The sequence below is a fragment of the Strigops habroptila genome, chromosome 6, assembly GCF_004027225.2.
Source record: "Strigops habroptila isolate Jane chromosome 6, bStrHab1.2.pri, whole genome shotgun sequence".
Taxonomy (NCBI): Eukaryota; Metazoa; Chordata; class Aves; order Psittaciformes; family Psittacidae; genus Strigops; species Strigops habroptila.
Window position 1 is genome coordinate 75,004,249 of NC_044282.2, and position 18,752 is coordinate 75,023,000.

At 47.4% G+C, this 18,752-nt stretch overlaps 1 protein-coding gene across 2 annotated transcripts; it reads right to left on the bottom strand.

The window, feature by feature from the left end:
- Window positions 1-521: 521 nt before the first annotated feature.
- Window positions 522-17,644, bottom strand: NPHP1 (nephrocystin 1). Of its 2 annotated transcripts, none has more exons than XM_030490505.1 (20): window positions 17,558-17,644; window positions 17,417-17,481; window positions 16,518-16,578; window positions 16,068-16,204; window positions 15,031-15,238; window positions 14,637-14,738; window positions 13,845-13,936; window positions 13,379-13,421; window positions 12,526-12,610; window positions 11,793-11,887; window positions 11,232-11,360; window positions 10,008-10,082; window positions 9,161-9,271; window positions 8,479-8,561; window positions 7,839-7,915; window positions 6,790-6,886; window positions 5,863-5,975; window positions 3,484-3,557; window positions 3,170-3,214; window positions 522-876 (listed from the first exon to the last, which is right to left on the bottom strand). In XM_030490505.1, the coding sequence occupies exons 1-20, from the start codon at window positions 17,624-17,626 to the stop codon at window positions 598-600; spliced, it is 2,040 nt and encodes a 679-aa protein (XP_030346365.1). In that variant the 5' UTR covers window positions 17,627-17,644; the 3' UTR covers window positions 522-597. The 2 variants fall into 2 exon arrangements, with proteins under 2 accessions (XP_030346365.1, XP_030346364.1); XM_030490504.1 differs by having other exon boundaries at window positions 6,790-6,889.
- Window positions 17,645-18,752: the final 1,108 nt, after the last annotated feature.

An 18,752-nucleotide genomic window follows, 5' to 3' on the forward strand; every position in this document is an offset into this window, starting at 1 on the left:
ACCTTGCTCAGCAGCATTCTTCAAGATCACTGCTGTTCCCTTGCCTGGTAGCAGTCTGCTGGGTACCATGAGAGAGGCTTTTGTTCACCCTGACTAAAACAACACTGGAAATGAATTGGAAGCTGCCTGAGAGCAGAATGTGCTGCCTCAGCATTTCATAGAATGGTTTGGGTTGGAAGGGACCTTAAAGCTCATCCAGTTCCAACCCCTGCCATGGGCAGGGACACCTTCCACTGGAGCAGGTTGCTCCAAGCCCCTGTGTCCAACCTGGCCTTGAACACTGCCAGGGATGGGGCAGCCACAGCTTCTCTGGGAAAAGTCTGTGCCAGTGCCTCACCATTTGCTCAGCAAAATATGCTGCTGGATGTGGCCACAACAGGTACATGCAGTAACAGCCAAGCACAGCCCTGTCTAACTGCAAAGTAGGGATTTAAAATGTAATTTCCATCAGTTAAACTGATAAAATAATTTCAGTATCTCTGAAAATGTTACATGTGTTGCAGCATTCATTACAATTCAGATAGAGCACAGTTTGTAAGAATTTATTCATGTTGTTACCCCGTTCTTCCACACCCTGAGCTGCTCCTCTATATCCATTCACACATTAGGGTCATTGTCCCTCACTTCCCCCAGGAAGTCATAAGCCAGCTCGGAGATGTCAAAGGCCGTGTGAGTGTTCTCTGCTGCCAGCAGGTACCGGAGCGCCCCGTCGTTCTCCCGGCTCTTCTTCAGGAAGTCAGCGATCACCTTCCAGCGCAAGGCCTCCGCCTCTTCCTCAGCCCACTTGTACGGGGGCAGGAGCGTGGAGTGGAGCAGCGGGAACACGGAGTCGTGGTACACCAGCACGAACAGAGACTTCAGAAACTCCCCATCTCGCTGCAGGGAAGAGCGTTGGGAAATGCCTCAGTGCAGATACTGCTCCAGAAGTGGTGTGCACAGGAACAACACACATGAAAATGCTCAACTCACCCCCAGTTCCTGGGATTACCATGGGAAAAGGTTTGACCTTCCAAAGCAAACATCAGTTAGCTGGGATGAGCCTCAAACTCCTTCCAGAAGCCCTCCATAGTACTATATTAGTGGACTGGTTTTGATGAGATTGCTTTCGTAATAGGATATAGAATCATGGAATCAGCCAGGCTGGAAAAGCCCTTTAAGCTCGTCCAGTCCAACCGTTCCCAGCACTGCCAAGGCCACCACTAACCCATGGCACTGAGGCCTCGGCTACACGGGGTGTGAACACTTGCAGGGACGGTGACTCCAGCCCTGCCCTGGGCAGCCTGTTCCAATGCCTGAGCACCCTCTGGGGAAGGAATTGTTCCTCAGCTCCATCTAAACCTGCCCTGGTGCAGCTTGAGGCCGTTTCCTCTTGTCCCATCCCTTGTTCCTTGGGAGCAGAGACCAGCCCCCTCCTGGCTCCATCCTCCTGTCAGGCAGTTGCAGAGAGCGAGAAGGTCCCCCCTGAGCCTTCTCTTCTCCAGACTAAACCCCCCCAGGTCCCTCAGCCGTTCCTCATCACACTTGTGCTCCAGGCCCTGCACCAGCTCCGGTGCCCTTCTCTGGCCCCGCTCCAGCACCTCAATGTCTCTCCTGCAGTGAGGGGCCCAGAACTGACACAGGATTCGAGGTGCAGCCTCACCAGTGCCCAGCACAGGGGGACAGTCACTGCCCTGGCCCTGCTGCCACACTGGTGCTGAGCCAGGCCAGGATGCTGGTGGCTTCTTGGCTGCCTGGGCACAAGCTGCTCATGTTCAGCTCCATCAATCAGTGCCCCCAGCTCCTGTTCCATCAGCAGTTTCCAGCCACTCTTCCCCGAGCAGGCTCTGCAGGCCCAGGCTGAGGCTGTTTGCCGTGGCCATGGGGCAGTGCCACATCCTCCCACCTCGGCAGCCCAAGCTCTGCTCCCTTCTCCACTGCCCTAGGCAGGGAATTGCAGCAATCCCACACTCCTCACAGCACACAGCCCTTGGCAGCAGGTGAGGCTGCACCACAAGTGCTGCTGTTTCACTCTGTGACGGGACATTCTGCATGTGGTGAGAGTTATGCCCTCCCTGTAAAGACCAGTTTCAAAACCCAGAGACTAAGAATCAGTCAATTGTCCAACACTGAAAGATCCCAACTGCTTTAACTGGGCAAGGTATAACTAGACAAGGTTTGTGCGCCTTGTTTTCTGTATGCATGCTAGAAAACCCCTGTTGTGGAAGAAGGATTCACACCCAGAGAGTTCTGCCTCCTGGAAAACTCATTCACCACCAAAGACTCTTCCCAAAACGCTCTGGAAACACGAGTGCTGTGACTGGTGCTGTGCAGTTCACGTCTCAGCAGGAGACGTAGCAGCTAGAACCATGCAAGGAGGAGGAAGGGTTCAGCAGGCAGCAATCCTGCCCTGGGAGTGGCACACGAGGAATCAGGTAAAACTGGATGGTTCTGGGATACCAGGGAGTTACTAATTCTTTAAGCAGATCAGCTTTCATTTTGGATTAATGGCCTTGAAAAAGTGATTCTGATTCAACAGCGTGTTGGTTTGTTTGCATAAACAGGGTGAACTCCTTCTGTATCTGTTCAGTAGCACACACAGTGAATGGAATACCCCTCCGTTCCCAAGGGAAATGTCTTGGATGAAGAGCCAAAGCCTCTCTGGTTCGGTTACCCACAGCTTCTCCTTGTCCAGAGGGCAGGAGGAAGGACAAGGGATGGGTAAGCCCGGTGACAGGACCAGTTCAGTTCTCCAGCTGTCTGCACCCCAAAATGGGAGATTACAACAGCCTGAGGCAGGGAATGGGCAGGACGTGGGGCCTTTTTCCAGGCAGACTGTGGGAGCTCAGAGGTGGAGGAGAAGAGGTTATTTTGTGGGCACACACAGCCCTCTGTGTGCCACTGGAAGGCTTTTACCAGGCAAGTACTGGAGGCACCCTTTGGGTATAAACCTGTAATAGCTCCCCTGCTAACAAATGTATGCAAACACTGGGACAAAAACCTAATGTCATATTCCTCCTTCTCCTAGTTTACTATTGTAAGTACAGGTAAGAAATGTTAAGAACTGCATTTAGGTGTCTGTTTTCTAAATAACCGCATGGTGAGAGGAAGAGGTAACTAGCAATAACACTGACAGGAAGCTCCTAGTTTGATTTAGATTGAATATGTCAAAGAAAACCCTGGAATTGCTTACCTTCTCAGATCTCTTCAATGTTCTTTCTCTATCTGCCCAAGCACTCTAAAATGAAATGAAACATGAAATCAGACTGAGGTTGTGGAGATCTAAAGCAATTCCTTTCTAGCTGCAAAAATCTCTCTTAATTGCAGTCCCCCAGAGGGTGAAGCTCCTGTTGCAGTCCCACTTCCCTCACACTCCCAATCCCCCCTTGTGCCCTGTTAATTGATTTAAGCAAACAGCCATTCCACCACATTTTACAGATACAAGGATTTGGAGATGTGGACATCCTGACACATCAGATGCAGTTGAACACTATGTGGATAACGTACCCGAAGTGCATCCATCAGGTCTGGCTGATCCATGAGTTGAGGGAAAGTTGCTAAAATAGGATTACAGATTAAATCTGAAACAGAAAACAAACACGTTCAAGGCTAAGGAGGAAACAGGATGGTTCTCAAGGTATCAACACATCAACTTATTCAGCACATTCCCTCCCCTCACATTATTCCAAAGAGAAAATTAGCTGTAATAGTACTCCAGAGCAGTGGGAAAGGTGGAATAGCTCTCTAACAACTGCATCCTCTGTAGCAAGCTCCCAGTGGCTGAGAGACAGTTAACTGGGAGAGGAGAGGCACAAACCCAACTGGTTTATTAGAAGCCAGAGACCTTTCAGGTGTACCCTAGGGGCAGGCTGAGGTGGTTTTCCTCACTCCTACACCTGTCTTTTTCATAAACACCTGGAATTGTGCTGTTGGTTTGGATGTTATGAATAAACACACTCATTCTGCCTTAACCTGCCTTGTCTGGTGTGCCATGTTCATAGAATCACAGCATCAACCAGGCTGGAAAAGACCTTTAAGATCATCAAGTCCGTCAAGAGACCAGCCCCCTCCTGGCTCCATCCTCCTGTCAGGCAGTTGCAGAGAGCGAGAAGGTCCCCCCTGAGCCTTCTCTTCTCCAGACTAAACCCCCCAGGTCCCTCAGCCGTTCCTCATCACACTTGTGCTCCAGGCCCTGCACCAAAGGGTTTCAGGTAACTGGGAGCAGCACAGTACATTGGCTGAATGGGCACATCCCAAATGGGGCACATCCCGAATGGCACCGGGCTCCTGCTGGGCCTCCCGTTGGAGCTGAGCTGCACCACAGCCAGGCAGGGCAGAGCTGCCTCCCCACAGCAGGCAGGAATCAAAGCTCTCTGTGATAAGGCACAGCAAGTCTCAAGCCCCAGAGGCACAGTGGTCCCATCCTGTCAGCAATTAGTTAATGAGATTTGGGAGGAGATATCGAGAGGACCAAGTGACAAGTGACACAGAGTGTAATGTTGGTTGAGGTGTTTTCTTTCTCTTGTCATTTTAAGTATTTAAGTTGTTTGTTCATGTTGAAGTTGGTGGGAAGTTTAGTGAACACCACTTACTGATAACGTTGCAGGGAAGCAAGCCAGGTCTGACCACTTCTGTGAACTGTAACAGGCATTTTAAGATGCCTATTTCCGAAGTGATGGTTGGTTATGAAATAAGAGAGATCTTCTTTTCTTACACCAGAAAAACAGTAGCCAATGGCTACCAGAACAACGTCTGAAATGCTGGGGTAAAGCTTTTAACTCATTTCAAATGAAGTCTGAATCCAAATGGATGCAGTTTAACTCCAGGACAGGCCATCAGCCTGATCTGGTGTCCTACATTACGAAGATCAAACCAAGTAAGTACAGCAGTTCAAAACTGGCCTTCAAAAACTGAGCATTTTAGTGTCTCTGTGATGAGTTTATTAAATAAGGCATTAATTTAGGAAAGGGGCTGACTCTCAGGTACTGAAATCAAGTATACACAGGATGTACATTAAAGGTCAAGAAAATCAGGACGGGAGTTAAGTTCTGAGCACCTTTGAGAGATGATTCTGTAACTCAGATACCTACGTACGGCTAAAGATTGTAAGTTACAAACGTTAGTAAGTGCACGAGCAAGTTTATTTGCCGTGGGAATGGGTGATACATAATTCAGTCTGGAGAAAACACAAGCAAACCACTTCACAGCACCAATATAAATTCACCTGTAGCACAGTTTGTAGTAGAGAAATGTAATTTTTCCCTGTTTCAAATTGATTTTAAAATGGAGAAGACTATAAACTATTACAGTCCTCTTGAAGGGAAGATGGGGAAGGAGTAAGATGGTTGCGAAATCAGCACAAGACACCGAGTTCTAAACCCAGAACTCTTCCTCTTCTGTCTCTCTCTGCTGCATCAGCCAAGAAGTAAATAGTAATTAAAACAGCCTAAAGAGGATGACTTGGCCTCAAGGACAAAAACATCTGCCTGAGCTCCTCTATAACCCAGAACACACATACACTGGAAATGAATGAGTAAACCTGTGTGCAGGCCTATCTCTCATTGCATGGGTGGTGAAAATGAAACATTCATCTTCCAAATAATCCTTTACCTTTATTTGCTTTTTATTTACTTAGAAATAACCCTTTTATCCAAATAGGCTTTTTCAAATGAGAATTTCACTCAAAGCACTTCATTTGCTACATGAACTGATGTCCAACAGGGCAACACAGTCGATATGAGTTAAAATATTACCAGTTTGAAATGCAAACAGGCTTCCCAGCAAGAGGCTCTTCTCTTTTATCAGCTGGACACCAGCTTTGTGTTTGTCCCCACAACACCTCCAGACTGAAAGTCAAAACACGGAGCTCCACAGAGCAGTTCCTACCTGTGCTTTGCAGGCTTATTCTGTCTTTCAGGAGTGCATCACCAAGGATTTGCCGATAGAATATCAAGAGGTGGATGTAGCACATGCTGCCGATGAGTGTTTCTGGGAGCAAACTGGAGGAAAACAACGTGCAGTTGAGCGTGTTAGTGAAGACTGCTCCTGGGAAGCATTGTTCATGAGGGTAAGGATGGCTTCATGGGGGTTATTATTAGCTCATATTGGCATCTCCATAAATCTACCACAACTTTTGAAGGTGCACATTGATACAGCTACAAGAACCAGGCTCCTGCTGTTGCTGTTTTCAGTCTTATCTAAACTTAAAACCTTTCTGTTTGTGCTCAATAAAATAGCTCTAAGCATCAAACAGAGATCAAGCACAATGTGCAGGTGACATTACCCTCACATTTTCCCATAGCCAGTGTTTCAGAGAAGGGGAACACTTGAGATCTCTGGGACCATTCCAGGCCATCTGGTATACTTTCCCACTTCATGGCAGCACTCACAGAATCATAGAACAGTTAGGGTTGGAAAGGACCTTAAGATCATCTAGTTCCAACCCCCCTGCCACGGGCAGGGACACCACAACACTAAACCATGTCACGCAAGGCTCTGTCCAACCTGGCCTTGAACACTGCCAGGGATGGAGCATTCACAATTTCCTTGGGCAACCTGTTCCAGTGTCTCAGCACCCTCACAATAAAGAACTTCTGCCTTATATCTAATCTAAACTTCCCCTGTTTCAGTTTGAACCCATCACCCCTTGTCCTATCGCTACAGTCCCTGATGAAGAGTCCCTCCCCAGCATCCTTGTAGCCCCCTTCAGACACTGGAAGCTGCTCTGAGGTCTCCACGCAGCTTCTCTTCTCCAGGCTGAACAGCCCCAATGTTCTCAGCCTGTCCCTGTACGGGAGCTGCATGAATACTTACTTCAGGATGTCTTTTGACTGCACACTCAATGACCTCATTTTCAGTAGAAGCACAGGCTGTTTCTTGAGTGCTATGAACTGATGGAAAACACCACTGCCTGCTTAAGAAATAAATGTGATGTGAAATCAGCCAATTTGAAAGAATATTAATAATTATAATTATACTACAAGAATGGACATTTACATGTGGCAAGAGGTGATTTACTGAAACTGTAATGGTTTAAGGGTGGTCTAAAACTAGGAGGAATTGGAGATCTAAAAATACATCACCATGTGGCCTAACACAAGCTATTACCTCTCCCTAGTATGTTGGATTCATAGTATGTGTGGAGTAATGTGGAGGTAGGTGTCTAAATCCAATATAAGGGCCTTCTGGAGCTTGCAGCATGTCACAGCTGCAGGTGGACATTACTACTGCTTCCAGATGAAAGCCACAGCTGCCCTCGTCTAAACACAAGTGGTCTCTCATCTGAACCAACTCTTAGTGAGCTTTATTCAGCCCCCCAGGGAAGAACCAGTAGGGATGTTCTGCAGCATATGTATGCACATGTGGAACTTGTGCAGAAGTGACAGGGGATTGATGCTTGGGAACTCCAGAGCTGTGTAACTGCTGAGCCTTGTACCATCCATCACCCCATGGCCAAGAACTGACAACTGCAGTTCAAGAAACAATAAATGCATTTCTCAGAGCTAACCCTCAGCCTGCAGACACTGGAATGACAGAAACAGCAGCACTGGCACACAGTTCTGAAGCCCACCATAACAATCATAGAACCATAGAGTCACAGAATGGTTGGGCTGGAAAGGACCTTAAGACCACCCAGTTCCAACCCCCTGCCATGGGCAGGGACGCCTCACACTAGACCATGTCACCCAAGGTCCTGTCCAACCTGGCCTTAAACAACTCTCTCTTGCACAAAATGAGAACACCCAAACCCAAAGCAGACTGTGGAGACTGCATGGTAATGGGAGATAATGAGAACATGCTGTAAAATAAGTATAGTGTTTGTTGTGTGGTTTCTTTTATATAGTGTTGAGGAGAAACCATACCTCTTCTTGATATTGATGGGTCAACCTCGACACCTCTCTCACAGGGAGTCCCACCATTTAATGGCAGCTCGTACATCCTGTGAAAGGAGAGCAGTGTGGTTGAAGGAAGGTGTGAGGAGGTGTGAGAACAGCACAACCTCTGTCTGAGAAAGGAAACCTGCTGTCACACCAAACCTGACCCAGTGCTTCGTGTTATGCCTCATGTTTGCCATGAAATGATTGCACCTACTTAAGTAACCAAACCTCAAATGGTAAGTTTGAAACTAGTTGCTTATTTTGTAAGAAATGAGCAACATGGATTCTTTCCCACAGGACACAAATATCTTCTATGAAATTTAGCAATTGTTTCACCATAATGTGTTTGAGGAGTCATGTATGTAGCACATTTTAGACGTGGAAGATTTAAACCATTGAAGAATAATGTCATCCTAGTTCTGTCATGAGTAAGTCACAGAACTTATATACACATATGTATGAACTATATATACATATATATACTACATATATACATATATATACACATATATAGAACTATACATATATAGAGAACTATATACACATATATATGTATATACATGTAAGTATATACATATTATATATAAGTAAATACAGAGAGAGAGAAGGAAAACAGTAAACTTACTTGGCAGGAACAGGCATTCCATTAGAAGTAAAAAGCTTCAGGAATGCCCAGCCACAGCTCAGCTCTCCTCTTTCACCTGTTGACTAGGAAAAAAAGGAGAAACTAAGTCATTTGAGCAGCTAAACCACGGTGAGTAACTGAACCACAACCAGTTATATAGAATAATCATATAAAAATCATAAAAATGGTAAAAGCCCCATATTTGTGGTAAGCAACCACTGACTATGCCACATTCACAGGTGTTTGAAGGCATTTACCAAACAGACACGGTTGATCATCCATGAAGATATTTAAGAGACAAGGATTTATACAGCCAAGAAACACACATTTAAGGGAAGCCCAAAGTACACCAAGAATTGTTCCTTTGCAATCATGTTGCATGAGATCTTTGCCAGACTAACAGAAGTTATTTCAGTGAGTAAAGGCACATTCATGTCCACTAGGCAGAAAGGCTTTGATTCTCTAAATATTGACTAGAACTAAAAGTTCCAAACCCAGCATCTCTCTCTCAGAAGCCAAAGGAAGACAATCTTACAGCAAGCTAGGCAAAGTGCAGCCAAATTCCCATTTGGATCCCACAGTTCACTGCTGGGATACTGCAGCTTCATGTCTACTATGGGGCAGGTAGTTCACTTGATAAACTGTGCTTGGAATGATTTATGCTGCACCTTCACACACTCACATTGCGAATGTAAGTGATGCCAAGTTCAAACAACAGCCCAATGTCTGCAGCCAGGGAGTTGGACCTGACAAAACAGTCTCCATCCAGCAAGCTGGGTAGAATGCCTGTTACCTAAAACACAGAGAGGGAAACAACAAGAAAAGTCAATGTGTCTATCAAAAAGAAACAGCTCTGCTTTCTAAAGGCCACTGAACACATCACCGTTTAAGATCTCAGAAACAATCCATTGCATATAAAAGAACATGATGAGCAGAGAAGCAGTTTCAGTTGAAACCTTGCTCCTTTTCTTCTTTATCTTACCGTGAAACATAGCTCTGCTACCAAGGTAATTTTGTGCTATTAAACACAATTAAACACATTAACAAGCTATTAAAGAACTTTTGATGTCAAAAAGCCCTTAACTCCCTCCAAGAACACAGCAACAACTGGGGTAAAACATGACAGTACTGCTGTGATGTGGCCCTGCACAGCACCTGAAACCTGGCACAAAGCATGTGCTCTCTCTGCAATGAAATCAAGCAGAAGCCCACATGCAGAGTGCCTGGTCTCATCCCTTCTCCATGAACACCGTGCACCATGTGCCTGATCCTGCTCCAACACGAACCAGTGCCACCAGCACCAGCGCTTCCCACTACTGCTCCCTCCCCCCAGCTCTTCTCTCCCAAGTGTTTTTGCTAAATCACTTGGTTTAGCTTGAATTCATGCACTTCAGCACATCTTTTCTGCGTGTTCATTTTGGTTGCAGAACGCTTTATTTCAGTGTAAATACCAGAAGTAATAGCTGTCACTAAGTAAGAAGTTGTAAACAGGCAGTTCCTGGCTGTGCTCCCCTGAGGGAGGCACCTACCTTTGGAGAAAAGCTCCAGGTTTGAGGGTTTTTAGGTTGCCACGTAGCCCGCACTGTATGAATGTTACTCAGCACCTAGGGAATAACAGCAGTGACAAAAGCTAAGACCAGTTTATCTGGAAAGCTGTGCAGCTGTAAGAAAATGCAGGATTATCCCAGATTAATCCCACATTGCACACAACAAATAAAATCACACTTTCTCTTCAGCTTTATCAGACGGTTTCACTTTAAAGGGCTACAGAGGAAGTTTTCTCGGGAACCACAGAGTGCTTTCCAACCATTCTTGCTTCATATACAACAGTAATAATCCCTTTGCCCCCATGAGGGTTCAGTGCAGCTGCAAGAAAACTGCTTAGATCCTGTTATAAAAAGCTGCTCCACACAGAGGAACACCCCGGATGAAGGGCAGATGGGGGAATGTGAAGATGACCCTGATCCAGCCGTGTGCAGGCTGGTCACAGGAGAGAGATCAGCCCAGAAACACTCATCTCCACAAACAGAAAGGACAAAGAGCCACAATGGCAGGAGGGGGAACCGAAATGATGGACTCAGAGGAAGGGAGCCCCCGCCCCAGCCCCTCCCAGTGCTGCCCAGGACAGCCCCAGGCCCGGGTGTGACTCTCACAGTGGTGAGTCAATGGGAGTTGTATCACCTACAGCCTGACAGGGGCTGCTGCTGCAGGGTGAGAGGCTGGTGTGAAGAGGAAGGGCATTTTGGGACAGAACATCACCTACTATGGCATGTTCAGGGAAGAAACCCAAATCAGGAAAAGGGAGGGATCAAGGTGCTTTGTGGAGCAACAGGGGTGGGAAACAAAAGGGATGAGTACACGTCTGGCCCTGCCCGGTGCCTGATCTGTGCTGCCTGTCCTGTTCTCTCATTCAGCTCCATTTATAACTACTTGTCTGTGTTGGAACTAAATGATCTCTAAGGTCCCTTCCAAAGCATTCTGTGATTCTCTATTCTGTATGAGTGTATACATTTAGGTGCCAGGGGCCAGCCAGACCTCAGGCCACTGGGGGCCAATGTATCTGTGGTGGCTGCAAGTGTGTGATCACAGGAGAGTATCAAGCCAGACTGATCAGAGAGTGAGTTAAGCAGCTTGGGAGGCAGACTGTGTGTGTGTCTGAGTGAGACAGCTGGAAGAGCTGGCTACCAGAGGAACCAGAGCACAAAAAGATCCAAGACTCAAGTTCTTGATTTCCTCAAGACAAAACAACTCACCCGGTTGCCATCGAAAAGACAGAGTCGAACATGTCTGCTGAGGACCTGTATGCTGACTCCTGGGAGGGGAATCATTTTACAGCCACATATAGTTACGATCAGGGATACTCGAGTTGGTCTGGGAGAGATCTGAAATACAAACAGAAGGAGGGTTAAACTACGGGGTTCTCCTGCACGTGGCATCACTCTGTGCTTATCTACTGAGATGATCAAGTGCAATGTTCACTAGACTGGATTCTTCTAACCACAAAGCTTGTGTAGTAGCAGCAGCAGCAGCAAAATTCCTTCATAAGCCTTTAGTTCTCTTCTAAGAAGACTCCTACAAACCCACAAACTTAAGATGAAACCCAATATGACAATTTGTACCAATTTTCTGCCTATTGGAGAGCAGGAACTGTCAAAATCTACTGCCTAAAGAGCCTGGATTGACATTGAAATCTGTCAGCTACTTCACAGCTGTATCTACCCACCAATATCAAATATTGCTAGCAGTTCCCCTCCAGAGATCCTGCCACCTCCCTCAAACCAGAAGCACCACAGCTTCTTACCAGCAATACTCACAGTATCTTTTTCAGCATTCCACACCAGGTCTTTGAAAGCCAGTTGTGATGGAGTAAGTTCAGGCTGCAGAAAGTGACTTGCTCGAAATTGATTGCCTACAACAAGAGTAAAAATTCTTAACATTTTTTATGATCTTTATCGCCACAAACTGGGCAACACCCCAGAATTCAAGTGTGGCTTAAGTCCATTTGGATATTTGACTGGTCCAGACAAAACTATGGAGGTATCTTCTACAAGCACCCTTTAAAAAGGCAACTTTTACTGTTTATGAGTATTCTGGAGTGTTTTATTCCAGGAGCTATTGATTTGAAACAGCTTGAAACAAAAAGAGTAACAAAACATGAGATGTGTAATATATTTAAATGGTAAAGAGACTCCAGAAGATCTCTGAGAAAAAGGGAAGATTAAAAATCATCATTTTCTGCAGTGCCAACAAGAAGCATCTTCCAAAGAGGAAAATCTTTGAAATCCATCAGGAAATTTGCCATTGCCTCCATGTGGTTGGGATTTCACATATAACTAAATGTAATAATAAACATAAACTAAAACTTAATGGAAGAAGAAAAAGCCTTTGATACATTATTTATGGGTCAGATATAGCCTGTACAATTACCCAACTACGATTAAGCAATACTGATTGGAGCCCAATAGGCTGTAACCAGGATAAGAAACTCTCCACAGACACTTGAGAATCCTGCACTGGAATTATGATGAGAAAACCTTAAATACTCACCTTCCTCCAAGAGCTGGAAAAGTGTGGACAGGCGGAATCCTGCAGGAACAGCTCCTATGGTTGTCAGTACCTCTACTGTGTCATTCTGTTAAAAAGTGAAAGAAAAAGGATATTTGCATTCCTGCTGTTTAGCAGCTAATTCTATCCTAATCCAGAACTCCCACACAACCAGTGTCAGAGACCTGGGGCAGCAGCCACCTCTTCTCATGTGAACAAGGGGAATGGCTTTAACCTGCCAGAGGGGAGACTGAGATGAGCTCTGAGGCAGAAGCTCTTCCCTGTGAGGGTGCTGAGGCGCTGGCACAGACTTTTCCCAGAGAAGCTGTGGCTGCCCCATCCCTGGCAGTGTTCAAGGCCAGGTTGGACACAGGGGCTTGGAGCAACCTGCTCTAGTGGAAGGTGTCCCTGCCCGGGCCAGGGGGTTGGAGCTGGATGAGCTTTAAGCTCCCTCTCAACACAAACCATTCCATGATTCCATGAAGCTACTCTGGCCCATCCTCATGTATGAACCCAGCCAGGCTCCTGTTTTGTTAAATGCCCCTTCCATTTCAAAGCAAGCAGTTACAGAATAAAATCAGCCCCTTGAGAAAGAATTGGTTTAGTACTACTGTGGCAGAACAACTAAAGACATCTTCTTTGCATTTTCATTCAGACACATAGGCTGGCCTGCAGCCTATTTCTGAAGCGTCAGAGGCATTTCTGTAGCATTTCTTGCTACAAAACCACAAAATAGAGGATGTTAATTAAAAACAATGGTCTGTAATATTAGAAATAGTGTTTGGTAAAGGCAAACCTTGTCTAAAAATAATTAACTTTACATTAGATGAAGTTGCCATGCAAGAGGTACACCTACCTCTGCGATAGCTCTTCTCAAAGCACTCCAGTGAGAGTCTGTTCTGGGAGAAAAGATACTTTTGATAATACATCATCCTCGAGTGGACAAAAATTTAAACACTAAATATTGGTTCATTTTCAAATAGCAGCAGCTTAATAACCACATCTGAGATACTAATAACGGACATTTCCAGCCACTAAGACTAACTGCTGGACTGTCTCATGAGCTGGGTACACGAGCCAGCCACATTTTGATTTTATGAGGGGGAATCAAAGGGCAAACCAAAGCAAAGCTGCCCAACAAACCCAGTCAAGTAAAAGTGTGGCTGCTCACTGATAACAGAGCAAGCGACTGCTGTACTGACAGGAAAAGTGCAAAGAACCAAATACCCTGTGATGTATTCTCACCGTAAGAAACATACCACCAGATTTAAGGAGGGGAAGAAGAATTTGACACTTATTTGCCTTCATATCACCCCATTTACCTTTTTTTGATTTCAGTTCCATCTGCTGTTTCATCCACCACTTCTACGTGTTCTTCACTTTGCTCTTGGCTTTCGTCGTCTTCTTCATGGACCTGTAATTCACATGCAAAATGGCAAAGTGCTTGATTTCTTCACAGTTCTGTTGTTAAAAATGCTTTCTCCAACCATAGCACATGTTAACAGTTCAGAAGAGGACATTTTCTGTCTGTGATGTGGATTCTTTAAAGAGAAATACATCAGCATCATGAAGTCAACACGCTCTTTAGTTACATTGTGAAGAGCTCTGTTGCATCTGATCCCTCAATCCAAACTGTGTACCCACATCTAAATGTTCATCACAACTGTACACCAGATATATATGTGCTTAAGTACATAAACTAGCAAGTTACAAACCTTTAAAATCCATTTTTCAAAGATTCTTCCATGTTGAATTACAAAATACTCCAACATTTACATGGAATCACATTTCATATAAATTAGGAAAAGTCCAATTAGCACCTCGGAGTCTCCAGAGCTGACCTTTAGTGACAAAGATTATGACCTTCATAGTCAAGAAGTTTCTTGACTTGTATGGGACTTGTATGTCCCATCTTCACAAGGCAGAAAAATGCTGCTTTTGGCAGCTGCCTCCACACATATGGATACAAACACAGTGTTAGTTCCAAATAACTGGTGAAACACTGCTGTTTGTTCCCAGGCAAGCACTGTGCTCACTTTCATGCAGCTGTATTATCATTAATACATATAAAATAACAGTGAGCCTGGGACAGAAGGAGGCTGCAGCACACTCACCGCAAGATAGGTTCTAGGGACCAGGCCTCTCTCCCCTCTCGAGTTCTCAGCTACCCACCAGCCATCTGCCCTCTTGTCATGTATGAGCAGGATTTCCCCTTTCTTGCCATCAAAAGGAGACAGAGACAAAAGACAACCAAGTATTTCAAAACAGCTCCAGGCACAATTAAAAGTAACAACACAAAAGCTTAATTTTTCCTACAACAGAGATCAGACTATCACGATGGACCCACCACTGCAGGAGGTGGCAAAAGGACACTGGATCCCCCCAGGCCATTGCTCCCCAGATCCCAGAATGAACTGGCTGAATCCCAGGAAGCATGAGATTTAATTATAGTTATTGCTTAACAAAGAGCTATCTGCAGTCCAACAACATTTACAGAGCCACATTTACCATGAATGTGAGATCCCCTTCCTGCTGTGCATCAAAGCTCCCAACTGCGATACATTCCTTAACGTTTGGATCATCCAACAATTTATCCTCCTCCTCATCATCATCTGCTTCTTCACTGTCTTTCTCCTCACTACTTTCTTCATCTTCACTCTCATCCTCTTCTTCATTTTCATCTTCTGGTTGAGGACCCTTCTGATGGTGCTTATCCCTACCCAAAATAAATCAAACTTTATTATTATTTTAACAAAACTTGTTGGAATTACTATAGCTCCTTGAGATATGGGCTTCTTTTCATTATCCACGTCCAGAATTGTCATTCCTGTATTTTACTGTCTGCCCTGATCTGAAAAAACTCCCAAATCCCAGTGGTGTTTCCTCCCTAAGTGTACAGACTGCAAGTGTGATGAGGAACGGCTGAGGGACCTGGGGAGGTTTAGTCTGGAGAAGAGAAGGCTCAGGGGGGACCTTCTCGCTCTCTGCAACTGCCTGACAGGAGGATGGAGCCAGGAGGGGGCTGGTCTCTGCTCCCAAGGAACAAGGGATGGGACAAGAGGAAACGGCCTCAAGCTGCCCCAGGGCAGGTTTAGATGGAGCTGAGGAACAATTCCTTCCCCAGAGGGTGCTCAGGCATTGGAACAGGCTGCCCAGGGCAGGGCTGGAGTCACCGTCCCTGCAAGTGTTCACACCCCGTGTAGCCGAGGCCTCAGTGCCATGGGTTAGTGGTGGCCTTGGCAGTGCTGGGAATGGTTGGACTGGATGAGCTTAAAGGTCTTTTCCAACCTGGCTGATTCCATGGTTCTATGACCCCCTCAACAGCCACACTATTTCAGCCATGAACCAACACCCTCACAGAACTCCAGCCAGTCATTCACGGCTGCATCAAGAGAACAAACCCCACAAGAGCCACCTCGTGAGCACTTCTTCCTTAACTGCATGCTAAGATAACAAAGGGGATGAAGTAACAATTTCTCAGGGACCTTTCCAACTGTACACATACAATTCTATGGAAGCACAAACTGTTTCTTTAAGCTACTTACACTGAGGACTTCTTTGTCGTGTTATCCTGATCCAAGACAAGAACAAGATTCTGCAACTGCTCAGAGAGTTTTTGCAACAGCTTTTCTTCTTCTTCTTTCCTCTGATTGTAACTCCCCACAGGCGCAGGCTCGTCAGCCTGAGAAAGAACAACACAACCAATTGCTCCAAGAAGCAAAGTTCCTCTGTAAAGTGAATCTTCCAGACATGTCTTACAAGCTTTCACCCTCCTGGGCTGCTCTCCCTCCCTGCTTAGTGACATCTTGCTTCCCCTTTTACTAAGTGTATAAAGGGGCCTCAGAGATCTCAGTCAGGGATTGTAAGGTGCTAGTCATTGCTCTTGTCCTGAGGCATCTAACCTCAGTGAAGGCTGATGTTCTCTAAACGCTCTCCGTGATGAATTTTGGAGAAAAACTGACATTAACCATTGACAAATTCACCTCCATACTTACTTTTTTCAAGTCACGAAGCGCATTTGTATTCTCATCCACCGATTTCTTCAGCTGCGTACATCTGCATTGAAAGCAAGGCAGAGAGAGAGTGTTTTCTTCAAATCCTTACTGAAACATGCCAGTTTACTCAGAACTTCACCCAGCTCCATGCACACACAGCTTGCAAATGCCAACACAAGCCCAAACATCACCTTAGATGACGACTATTACCTGTGATGTGCAAGTTCCCACTTAAAACTACCTCAGCCCTTGAGGAAGCAGCCAGCCTGTTGCTTCTGCCTGGAAAACAGACGAGTGAGACAGGGCTGGGAAGAGAGCTGTGTAATTAGAAGGAAAATGGAAAGGTGCGTGCAGGGAACCATCTGCTCCTTGTCCTCATGCAGAGGTGATGGGGAATAGGAGTGAATCACAGAATCCCAGCCTGGTTTGGGTTGGAAGGGCGCTTAAAGCTCATCCAGCTCCAACCCTCTGCCACGGGCAGGGACACCTTCCACTAGAGCAGGTTGCTCCAAGCCCCTGTGTCCAACCTGGCCTTGAACACTGCCAGGGATGGGGCAGCCACAGCTTCTCTGGGAAAAGTCTGTGCCAGCGCCTCAGCACCCTCACAGGGAAGAGCTTCTTCCTTATATCTAACCTGAATTCCCCTGTTTCAGTTTGAACCCATCACTCCTTGTCCTATCACTCCAGTCCCTGATGAAGGTCCCTCTCCAGCATCCTTGTAGCCCCCTTCAGACCCTGGAAGCTGCTCTGAATCTGCCAGGGCTTTGCCCAGGGCGGCCAGGAGACGGTTCTCTCCACCACACGGAGCCAAGCCACGCACCGCCGGCCGCGGAACGCTGCCATGGAGCGGGGGGAAGGCTGAGGCCGGGTCCCCGCAACCCCCGCCGGTCCCACCTCACCTCAGCGACAGGGCCTCCCGCTGCCCGGGGGCCGCGGCCGCGCACTCCTCCCGCAGCGCCTCCACCTGCAACACAGGAGCGGGGCGGTGAGCGGCGGCCAGGGCCCCGGCCGGGCCGTACCGTGCGGTCCCACCGCGGTACCTGCTCCCGCAGCTCCCGGCTCCGCCGCTGCACCCGCTGCAGCGGGCCCCGCGCCCGCCGCGCCGACATGGCTGCCAGGCAACGGGCGCGCAGCGGGGCCGTCACCTCCGGCCCGCGCGGCACGCCGGGAGTCGTAGGCGCTGAGGGGCGACCGCGGGACCGCGGGACGGAGCCGCCAGGCACGGCCCGGGCGGTGCTCATGGAACAGGAGCGGGGCGCGCTGATTGATGGAGCTGAACATGAGCAGCTTGTGCCCAGGCAGCCAAGAAGCCACCAGCATCCTGGCCTGTCCCAGCACCAGTGTGGCAGCAGGGCCAGGGCAGTGACTGTCCCCCTGTGCTGGGCACTGGTGAGGCTGCACCTCAAATCCTGTGTCAGTTCTGGGCCCCTCACTGCAAGAGAGACATTGAGGTGCTGGAGCGGGGCCAGAGAAGGGCACCGGAGCTGGTGCAGGGCCTGGAGCACAAGTGTGATGAGGAACGGCTGAGGGACCTGGGGGGGTTTAGTCTGGAGAAGAGAAGGCTCAGGGGGGACCTTCTCGCTCTCTGCAACTGCCTGACAGGAGGATGGAGCCAGGAGGGGGCTGGTCTCTGCTCCCAAGGAACAAGGGATGGGACAAGAGGAAACGGCCTCAAGCTGCCCCAGGGCAGGTTTAGATGGAGCTGAGGAACAATTCCTTCCCCAGAGGGTGCTCAGGCATTGGAACAGGCTGCCCAGGGCAGTGCCGGAGTCACCGTCCCTGCAAGTGTTCACACCCCGTGTAGCCGAGGCCTCAGTGCCATGGGTTAGTGGTGGCCTTGGCAGTGCTGGGAACGGTTGTGACTGGATGAGCTTAAAGGTCTTTTCCAACCTGGTTGATTCTGTGATTCTGACATACTGACAGACACCCAGCCGGCAGCCACCCCACAGGCAAACTCTGTTCCTGCCCTCCCCAGAACAACCTATAAGGCTGTGGCGCATCGGTGCTGGACGACGCACATGCTTCTCACTCACTGATAACCATGCCCCCTGCCTCTACAAATTGGCATCAATAGGCAAAGGCATCAGCAGCTGGGCAGTGGTTTGGATTTTTTTCCCCATAACTTTTAACTCTTTGTTCAGTACCACAGTTAAAGCCACCAGCCTGCACAGTGCGCTGTGAATCCTCCAGCGTAAAGCGGGAGCATCCCCTCCTCTGGGACTCAAGGAAACGCTT

Bases quoted from the DNA above. Each gene is read 5' to 3' on its own strand.
- NPHP1 (XM_030490504.1), bottom strand. From the start codon at position 17,626: ATGTCGGCGCGGCGGGCGCGGGGCCCGCTGCAGCGGGTGCAGCGGCGG. The intron at 11,888-12,525 runs GTGAGTATTTAA...CTCTTGTTGTAG, and splicing joins TTTCCAGCTCTTGGAGGAAG to GCAATCAATTTCGAGCAAGT. The intron at 7,916-8,478 runs GTAAGTTTACTG...CTCCTTTCACAG, and splicing joins GGAATGCCTGTTCCTGCCAA to GATGTACGAGCTGCCATTAA.